The 10,450-nt window shown below is 40.2% G+C and overlaps 1 protein-coding gene across 1 annotated transcript; it reads right to left on the reverse strand.

The window, feature by feature from the left end:
- Positions 1-1,608: 1,608 nt before the first annotated feature.
- LOC120418778 (uncharacterized) lies at positions 1,609-6,313 on the reverse strand. The gene is made up of 7 exons (XM_039581257.1): positions 6,007-6,313; positions 5,731-5,944; positions 5,418-5,666; positions 5,261-5,360; positions 5,098-5,196; positions 4,901-5,038; positions 1,609-1,689 (listed from the first exon to the last, which is right to left on the reverse strand). Exons 1-7 carry the CDS (start codon positions 6,311-6,313, stop codon positions 1,609-1,611), a joined length of 1,188 nt encoding a protein of 395 aa, XP_039437191.1.
- Between the last annotated feature and the right edge of the window lie 4,137 nt (positions 6,314-10,450).

Genomic DNA, 10,450 nt, shown 5'->3' on the forward strand with positions numbered 1-10,450 from the left:
TTTCGGAAAGTTTAGCTAATTTTGCATAAGAATGACCCCTTGGACGATTGTCAAAAGAGTCAAAGGGGTCAAAGAGGTCAAAAGTTAGGGAATTTCATGGACTATAAGCCTATACTGTATTAGCTTTTTGACCAATCGCAGTTTTTCTCATAGTTTTTCGATTTTTCTATAATAAACATTTTACAACGTTAGTTTTTCCCTGTAGGCTTCCATAGCGGCACTTTTTGGTCTTAATTTTGTCATATTCGGAATCCTCGAAAAATTTCACGTGAGTTAGAAGTATTGGAGTTGTAAATTTGATTTAAAAAAGGTGCAGGTGGTTATGTCACACATGACCAGTGTGACAAAGAACTTTCCAAGATGATTGTTGAAATTTTCGATTAGAATGTCCGGTCCAAATTTCCCCATGATTCCCTAATAATTAACGTCCTATCAAACTAAGGGGACGGAAATTGCAAGTTGCTGAAATAGAAATCGAGGTGAAATCAATTGACTTTCCTTCACCACTCGAAATTCACCAAGATGCGGGAATGTTTTTGCAAGGCTGTTGCAAGCAATCGGCGGCAGTAAAGGGCTCTAATTGATTACGAGATAGTTATTCTAAATTTCCAGAAACAGATTTTCTGAAAATGTGCATCGCAGTAATCTATTTATTACTTCCTGCCTAATAAGCAATTTATTTTAACTGCTTATCTTCAGATAAAGGCCAAATGCAACTTTTTATGTCCAGTATCAAAAATCATAAAGTTTGATACCCATATTGCCCCAACTCTTACGGTCCGGCAAATGTCCCCCCATCGGAACATCCGCGGGGCCTCCAGCCACTCCAGTCCAGGTGGTGGCCAGTTCCAATGATCAACTCCCGTGACTGGCATGTCTTAGCTGGTCCTTGCCTCCAAGCCATCTGCTCCCAGACCTCCAGGCTGTCTGCTACCGGGCCACCAGGCCATCTGCTTCTGATGTGTTCTCGTCGACGTCCAGCAATAGAATGAATTTTCGGGACCGACCGAGCCGCGTTTTGTTGCCCCGTCGACGATCCGAAAATTATGAGGTGGAGTGGGGGTGATTTTAGATACATCAATCTCACGTCTCTCGATTGACTGATTGGGAAACGTTCGTTCATCCAACCAGCGTGCACCAAAAAGAGGGGAAATTTGCCGAGAGGGGAATTCGTCACGTAACGTTTTCGCTTCGCGAAAATTTTGGATTGACACCACGTATAGAAACCTTAGGACAAAGTTCTTTGTCAAAATAATTAAGAGGCAGTATTTGTAAATATTGCTCGGTTTGTTCTAGAGGTCGTATCGAGGTGCTCCGATTTGGATGAAACTTTCAGCGTTTGTTTGTCTATACATGATATGAAGTCATGCCAAATATGAGCCCTCTACGACAAAGGGAAGTGGTTGGGATGTGGGCTCTTCTGAGCCCACCGGAACAAACGCCTGAATGCCCACCAAAAAGTTATTTTTGTTTCATCCTAATATGTATGCACAAGCATGAATTCAAATACATATATTCAATCAATGTATTGTTCAACTCCATGAAATAACACTTCAACGTATTTAATAGCATATTATTCTAATTCCCGAGAAATTTCAGCCAACCAGTTCACATTCTTTCCTTCAGCACGACAAAGATCGAGTAAGAAGTCTGTGCCACGCGGCCAAACCGCTCGACGTCCATGCAGGGCTGAGCTGTAGGTTAGTCGAGGTTAGTCGTCGACTAACAAGTTCTTTAACAAAAATGTCGCCCTCATTAAACCATTTGGCGCCCTCAGCAGGGCCCAAGAGAAACTTTGCATTTTGCAAATTTGCCAAGTTGCCGATTTGTGCTGCGCCTTCTTGAAAAAGATAGAGCGCCCCCTCAGGAAGCCCCAGGGCGCCCAAAATGCCATTTTTGCAAATTAAAATAAAAGAGCCTAAGGGAGATCAGGGCTGAGCTGTAGGTTAGTCGAGGTTAGTCGTCGACTAACAAGTTCTTTAACAAAAATGTCGCCCTCATTAAACCATTTGGCGCCCTCAGCAGGGCCCAAGAGAAACTTTGCATTTTGCAAATTTGCCAAGTTGCCGATTTGTGCTGCGCCTTCTTGAAAAAGATAGAGCGCCCCCTCAGGAAGCCCCAGGGCGCCCAAAATGCCATTTTTGCAAATTAAAATAAAAGAGCCTAAGGGAGATCAGGGCTGAGCTGTAGGTTAGTCGAGGTTAGTCGTCGACTAACAAGTTCTTTAACAAAAATGTCGCCCTCATTAAACCATTTGGCGCCCTCAGCAGGGCCCAAGAGAAACTTTGCATTTTGCAAATTTGCCAAGTTGCCGATTTGTGCTGCGCCTTCTTGAAAAAGATAGAGCGCCCCCTCAGGAAGCCCCAGGGCGCCCAAAATGCCATTTTTGCAAATTAAAATAAAAGAGCCTAAGGGAGATCAGGGCTGAGCTGTAGGTTAGTCGAGGTTAGTCGTCGACTAACAAGTTCTTTAACAAAAATGTCGCCCTCATTAAACCATTTGGCGCCCTCAGCAGGGCCCAAGAGAAACTTTGCATTTTGCAAATTTGCCAAGTTGCCGATTTGTGCTGCGCCTTCTTGAAAAAGATAGAGCGCCCCCTCAGGAAGCCCCAGGGCGCCCAAAATGCCATTTTTGCAAATTAAAATAAAAGAGCCTAAGGGAGATCAGGGCTGAGCTGTAGGTTAGTCGAGGTTAGTCGTCGACTAACAAGTTCTTTAACAAAAATGTCGCCCTCATTAAACCATTTGGCGCCCTCAGCAGGGCCCAAGAGAAACTTTGCATTTTGCAAATTTGCCAAGTTGCCGATTTGTGCTGCGCCTTCTTGAAAAAGATAGAGCGCCCCCTCAGGAAGCCCCAGGGCGCCCAAAATGCCATTTTTGCAAATTAAAATAAAAGAGCCTAAGGGAGATCAGGGCTGAGCTGTAGGTTAGTCGAGGTTAGTCGTCGACTAACAAGTTCTTTAACAAAAATGTCGCCCTCATTAAACCATTTGGCGCCCTCAGCAGGGCCCAAGAGAAACTTTGCATTTTGCAAATTTGCCAAGTTGCCGATTTGTGCTGCGCCTTCTTGAAAAAGATAGAGCGCCCCCTCAGGAAGCCCCAGGGCGCCCAAAATGCCATTTTTGCAAATTAAAATAAAAGAGCCTAAGGGAGATCAGGGCTGAGCTGTAGGTTAGTCGAGGTTAGTCGTCGACTAACAAGTTCTTTAACAAAAATGTCGCCCTCATTAAACCATTTGGCGCCCTCAGCAGGGCCCAAGAGAAACTTTGCATTTTGCAAATTTGCCAAGTTGCCGATTTGTGCTGCGCCTTCTTGAAAAAGATAGAGCGCCCCCTCAGGAAGCCCCAGGGCGCCCAAAATGCCATTTTTGCAAATTAAAATAAAAGAGCCTAAGGGAGATCAGGGCTGAGCTGTAGGTTAGTCGAGGTTAGTCGTCGACTAACAAGTTCTTTAACAAAAATGTCGCCCTCATTAAACCATTTGGCGCCCTCAGCAGGGCCCAAGAGAAACTTTGCATTTTGCAAATTTGCCAAGTTGCCGATTTGTGCTGCGCCTTCTTGAAAAAGATAGAGCGCCCCCTCAGGAAGCCCCAGGGCGCCCAAAATGCCATTTTTGCAAATTAAAATAAAAGAGCCTAAGGGAGATCAGGGCTGAGCTGTAGGTTAGTCGAGGTTAGTCGTCGACTAACAAGTTCTTTAACAAAAATGTCGCCCTCATTAAACCATTTGGCGCCCTCAGCAGGGCCCAAGAGAAACTTTGCATTTTGCAAATTTGCTAAGTTGCCAAGTTGCGCCGCGAAACGCTGCCGCGTTTGTTTTGAATCAACTAGCAGTGCGCTTCAACGTGTTCCGTTTTGATGATTCTTTCCTTTTTCTAGATGCTGCTACGTTGCTGTTCGCTCTGTTCACACTGTTCGTTTTATGCATCGCTAGCATACAATGACCGGTGTTATGGTATATCAGGGTCTGATCTGTGTTTGAAATATACATTTTTGTTCGCTGCGATGATTTAATTTATTGCGGCTGGAGTGGCTATTTTTGCCAAATCATTAATAAAGTTACCTCAGTAGGGGTGCAATCGGGTCAAAATGATTTTTTTAATGGAATTTGCAATTCCTCAGTCTTTTCAATGAAACTTAATGATGTTTAAAGGGTAGAGTAGGATACATCTAAAAAACGTTTGCTGAAAATGTCACATTCCAAGAACAAAACCCGCGATTTTGGCAGCTTTATATATGTGGGGTACGGTTTTCACCAAAAATGATTTTTCAAAAAATCAACCTTCTAATAGGTTCTTTGAAATGGGTCGATTCCTTTGAAAGAGTAACACTGCTGAGTTACTTGTTTTGATCATTACTTCGTATTAGAGCATTATTTTAGTTTCAATTTTTAAACGATTCATCAAATTCCATCATATTTTTGGAAAATGTTGGTAAACTATCTAAGATCAATCCTTCGCTTTTTCGCTATCATTTAAATTGTTTTTGTTCGTTAGAAGTAATTAGATTAGATTAGATAGATTAGATTAGATTTGTTCGTAAGAAGTAATGAGAAGTGATTTTAAATGAAATATGTTTGTATGAAAATTGATTACCTTTCCGAATAGGGGATTCATACTCGTACTGTTGCTAAATAACTGTTGCAGTTTGCCGATGGGCAAATGGATAAAAGTTATGTGGCTTTCTGAAACTCACTTTTTCATTTGCTAACGTAGCTGTTATTTTTTTTTTGTAATCAAAAAACGAACAGCATATTCTACCCCCCCCCCCCCCCGCTCATCACTTGGCGCCCCTTGTACAAATATAGGCGCCCTACGAGGAGAAGCGCCCTCGCCAAAAACATTGGCGCCCTAAACCCGCCAACAGCGACTAACTAGTTCAAAATCGTACAGCTCAGCCCTGCGTCCATGTAGAAGAACTTGGCAGCCGTGAGGCCTTGCCTTTTCTGAGCCCGCTGCAACATCATCGCCAGTCCCTTCTGCACGTCAACGGGCAACTGGATCCACTCTGAACGGTGGATGGAGTCTGCAACGGTTAGGTTCTATCGATTAAAAAAGTAACTTGAGTATTTTTTTCATGGAAATTGACTGAGGAATGTACCACGTGCGATAGCTCGGTTGCCAGTTGACACAGAACGTAAGTTTCGCCAGTCATCACGATTAGTAGAACCAACAGGCTGACCACTTCTGGGGTGAAATGCTGGAATTGAATGCGATTATGACTTCCGCAAATCAATTTGCATTGAAGTAACTGAAATATTTACGGTGCTGATTGAGAGAAACATTGAAATCCAAATCAATACGCAGTTGACCATTTGTACCATCATGGCCAGATTGTTGATGTTTTCCAAGAGTTCGATGCATCTGCAGTTTTGAATGTAATTTTCGTATAAACTATAACAAGAAAAATCTTAACCGAACCTTAATCCATCAACGTGCAGCTCAACCAGATCCGCCAACTCTTCGCGAAGTTCCTTCCCTGAAAGCTCGTGCAGTGTTGCCAATCTGATTGAAACAAGCTCAAACAGTGCAGCGATTGACTTGATACAGCTGAAGATCACCATTCCGGAGAGGGCAAAGTAAACCGCAGAATAGTGATGGGCTACGCTCGAAAAGGTCGCATAAACGAAGTAATGAACGATGTTCTGACGATGATCCATACCGTAGAACCTGGAAAAATGATAAGTCTTTTTGAAGTTCATAGCAATAATAATCAACTTCGATCAAACCCAACTCTAATTCCATCATCGTTACAAACTCGGGGCGATCGGTACTGTTCGAACCACGGTTCAGAAGCCAAATAGCTGTAGTTTGGACCACGGGAACCCAGAAGAAGACGGTGACTGCAATTGCTACGTACAGTGCGTAGGACTTGGAGCGTCGATCAATCCCTAAGTTCGAAGTTTCGATGATCTTCCTTTCCGATGAGTTGGCGTCCAGAGTTTTAACTACCGTTGACAAATATAGATTTAAATTAATCTCTGCACAAATCGACCAAGCCCTAACTTACCCTTATTGTACACCTTCCTCAAAATTCCCACCAATTCCTCAAACTCTCCCAACTTTGTGGCGAACAAAACAGCCCGCAGGTCGATGTGGATTTGAAACAGCAGCTCCGAAATGCTTCGAATAACCAGATCGATGCGATCCCGGAAGCCAAACGCGAGCTTTGGGAAATTCAGCAACATAACGCGGTACAGCAGGGCCAGCACAAAGTGCACCCGATTGCGGCGATCCCCGCGAAGTCCGAACAGCCGCAGACATTGCAGCGTGAATGGCATCACTGCCATGTGGTCCTCGGGTGGGGCGAATTTCATCGTTGGACTCGAATCAAAACAAAAACTTCTGTGAGGCCAAGGCAATCCGAGCTTTATAGGCAGATTGAGCACTATTGGTGTTGTTTCGTCATGATGATAAGACATTTTTGAGTTGTCGGTGAAGTTGGCCTTACCTCACATCTTTCGACCTCAAAATTGTCATCTTTTTAAAATTCAGTAGCCATTTTGTGATGCCACGTGTTTTAAAATAACGTGGACGTGGACGGTGGTCCTTTGGAAATGTTGATATTTTTGGAATAGGGGAACTGTCGATTAACTATAAAGATCATAATTTTTATGTAAAATTGCGATTTCACAAAAACCATGTTTAAAAACCCAATTTAATCCCACCTGGGGTGAGATAAAGCCTTTCTTACTAAAGGAAGAAAACGGCAGTTGATTATTTTTCAAAGAAGAAGCAAAATAAAGAATGGTCCAAACTAATCTAATCTAATCTAATCGAACACAAGCGCAGCCAGTCCGAAGAAAGCATCCGGGAAGAACTTATGGTTAGATTACGCCTCAAGTTCCTTCTTGTCGTTATTAATGATTGCAGTACTTTCGAGAACCCCCGAAATGTATTACACTCACTAAAGCGGCCCGGCCTACTGTGTTGCATTAACCGCAAGAGACAGATTCTATGAACGGAACCCACATTTCATGGAATCATCAGGGGAAAAAGAAGAAGTGGGGACATACCGTACCAACCACTTCGAGTTATTTATAGAATATGGTGTGTAGTGTGTGTAGGGAAATCGTTGGGAGAGGGATTGTTGTATTATTTAGTAAATGACCTTGTGACATTATTTCACCACTACGGATTAATTCACTCAAGGGGTGTCAACCCCTCGGTGGCCGAGTGGCTAGAGCATCTGACTACCAATCCAAAGGTGTGAGTTCGAATCTCACCTGGTTCCATGCGTTTTTTGTTCATATTTAAAGTTCAATTATAGTCGAATAATTTCAAGGAGACCGGCCGGGAATCTAACCCGGAACCTTCCGCTTATGAGGCGGGAGCCGTAGCCATTAAGCCACGGGCAGGTCAAATGAAAATTGTTCTTCTAAATGAAACAAAAAATTCCCTTCAGGATTATTGCAGATTCAAAAAGTATATTAAATTTCCCATAAAGTGACACGTCTCAATATTTTTTACAGATAAGTAACGAAATATGGCAGAATTTTTTAAACTATTTTTTTTATGGAGAATATGTTATTTTCGGAATTCTGATTACGCAATCAAATCGAGCGTCCAATTTTACATAAAAATATTTTTGATAAAGCAAATGTGATAGCGAATTTAATTTCCAAAACCGGTTGCGTGCAAATTGAAGCAACATTTTGCTATGGCCATCATTTTTAGTTTCTCTGACACAAAATGTCCAACACAGAAAAGAAAAAAAAGTTAAAATTACATCTGGAAAGGGCTACATCTTTTATGTCAGAAAAAATGTGTAATTTTACCTCTGAAAATATGTAATGTAACCACTATTCTGGTGTAATGTCGCATTTTTAGTCTAAATTGAGGTAAAATTACATCATAAAAGAGGTAATATTCAACCTTCTAATATTAAACCTTCCAAATTTACATTTTTTTGACTGTGAAATCATCACCACCAACCACACGTCTTTTTTCGAGTGTTCAAAAATGGAAGGGGTCGTACCGTCCCACCATCACGAGATATCGAAAAATGTGTGTGAGTTGGCGGAGAATTACTCATATGCAAAAGTCAAGGTTTTTAAAGATAATATTTTCGAGAATGAATTGGTTCTTAAAATGAAGCTTAAATTTGTGATATTATTTCTCACAACGATAATGCTTATTTTTCTGAGTGAAATGACACTTCGTACGACCGGTAAGGATTTAATTTTTAATTTAATTTTCAAAAAATAACTTCGCAGTTCACTTGACAGCTCGTTCCGAGGGGACCATAGTTGATTCATCGAAAAAATGTTGTCTTGTCAATTTATTTTTTTGCATTAAAATGAAAAAAGTAGTTAGAAATGCTTATTAATCGTGTTTTTCACCGCTGTACATCAAAATTTACATAGGACTTTAGGACCCTCCCTAGTAACATTTTAGGTTTAAATAGGCCATAAAAGCCTATTTAGGCCGTATGAGGGTTTGCAGAACCATGATAAAACCTGTATGTTTAAAAATGTTACTAGGGCTATTACGATGACGATAACATTATTGAGGATCGACGAATTTAATAAAATTATCACAATAAAATGGGATCTAAGGGACCTCCTGAGCCAAAATTTACACCCAAAAAATTCACTTAACGGTGCACATCAACCAGAGCTTTTTACACCAAGATTTATGTTACGCACATTTAAGTATCTATAAAATACGGGAACTAACGATGTAATTTTTGTTTATCCCCTAAAGTACTTCCTGTAAAATCATTTACAACCAAATTCGACTATTTTTAATATCAGGTACTTGCAGGATTGGGTCTGTAAGTTTGACAGTTTTGGTATAACAATCACAAGAGTGTATCCCTTGTGTACTCTTGTTTACAAAGGTTATGTGCCCTTTTGAAATGTTAGGCTCCAATTGTCAAAATTACCAAATTTTCCACAATTACCAAGCGACTAACAAGACCAAAACGAACAAATCAACCAAAATGTCGGTCAAAAAAACTTTCAAAATTTCCAAATTGATTGAATCGATCAAAATGACCAAACGGCCAAAACTACCTTAATTACCAAAACGATCAAAATCCAAACGACAAAAATTTCCAGAACTGCCAAAACGATCAAAATAACCAAAATGACCGAAACCGACCAAAATGTGTATCTTTTTTTTTCCTGAATTCTCCTTACCTATTCCAACCACTTTCCTAAAGCACCAAAACGGTCTGAGAGTTGCTTTCAAGATGCAGATTTTTTAATCTGTACGCAACATTTTTTGTATGGACGTAGCGTCATGATTCGAATTCCCGGACGCTTCGAAACCCGGACACTTCATCTTGTTTTATCAATTATTTGGATATAAGTTCGCATTATGAATGTCAAAAATGTGTTATTTGATAAATTCCAACATCAACTTTCATTTAAAGTTTGTTTGAACGCTGTAGTTAATGCCAAAACAATTAAATACAATAAAATTATGAGTTTACCAAAAATGCGAAACATTTCACTTGAAATATTTCATAGGCGTTCGAAGCACCGGGAAGGCAAAGCAGAAATTTATGGTTTCGATTTTCTTAAATTCTTGCTAATTTTTATATAAACAATCGATTGTTTTGATGTTAACAGCTTATTTGAGACCTAAAGAATGCCATTCACTAACATTTCAGTCCAAATTTGTGCGATTCATAAGTAAAATCGAGTGTCCGGAATTCGAAGCACAAGTGTCCGGATTTCGAATCAGCTTTTATCAGTGTCCGGGATTCGAAGCACAACAAGTCATTTTAATTTTCAAATTCTGATGAAAAATTGTTAGAAAAGACATATTTTGCATACATTTTCTTGAAACTGACTGTTTATACTACATCCTGATGATATTTCTACATTTCCAACTTATTACATGATTTTTTGCCAGCTATAACAAAAATGATATGCTACTTAGTGTCCGGATTTCAAATCATTAAGTTATCCACGAGGTTTTAACCAATGGTCGTTTTCGTATAGAGCTGCTCACATGGCTAACACAATTCTAGGCTTGATTTCAGTTCAAGTGGGAAGGTGATATTGTACGAAAAAATCAAACTACCTTTCATTTTGTTCGAAATTTCCATTTCCACTTTCTGCTTTTCTTATAAAGAAAATACATTAAAGACCGTTGAAAAAGGAACCGAGACATTTTGTTTTCTTATTTTTCCGTTATTTTTTAAGACTTTTCAATAATTTTCAGAATGTTTGCACCACATCTTCTATGGCACCAAAATGGTGTTTTCTTCGTTTCGAGAGCCCCCAAAAATTACCTCTAAAAATTTTGATTTCACCGTTTTTGTTTTATCAGTCGCCAATTGGTTTGCGTTCGCCAATTGTTTAATATCGTTACTTTTACTCCATTTCAGGATGCCCTAGAAGATGCCCATCGATTCAACACACTACCTGGCCTCTTTCTTGTTTTTTTTTGTTTTGTTTTTCTTACACACTGGAAATTTTACCGAAAAATTGACCGAAATA

This window comes from Culex pipiens, chromosome 2 (assembly GCF_016801865.2).
Source record: "Culex pipiens pallens isolate TS chromosome 2, TS_CPP_V2, whole genome shotgun sequence".
Classification (NCBI taxonomy): domain Eukaryota; kingdom Metazoa; phylum Arthropoda; class Insecta; order Diptera; family Culicidae; genus Culex; species Culex pipiens.

Excerpts from the sequence above, each read along its gene's own strand:
- LOC120418778 (XM_039581257.1), bottom strand. The coding sequence starts at position 6,313 with ATGAAATTCGCCCCACCCGAGGACCACATGGCAGTGATGCCATTCACG. Across the intron at positions 5,667-5,730 it reads GTAACGATGATGGAATTAGA|GTTCTACGGTATGGATCATC; the intron begins GTTGGGTTTGAT and ends TCATTTTTCCAG. Across the intron at positions 5,039-5,097 it reads CAACCGAGCTATCGCACGTG|AACCTAACCGTTGCAGACTC; the intron begins GTACATTCCTCA and ends TTTAATCGATAG.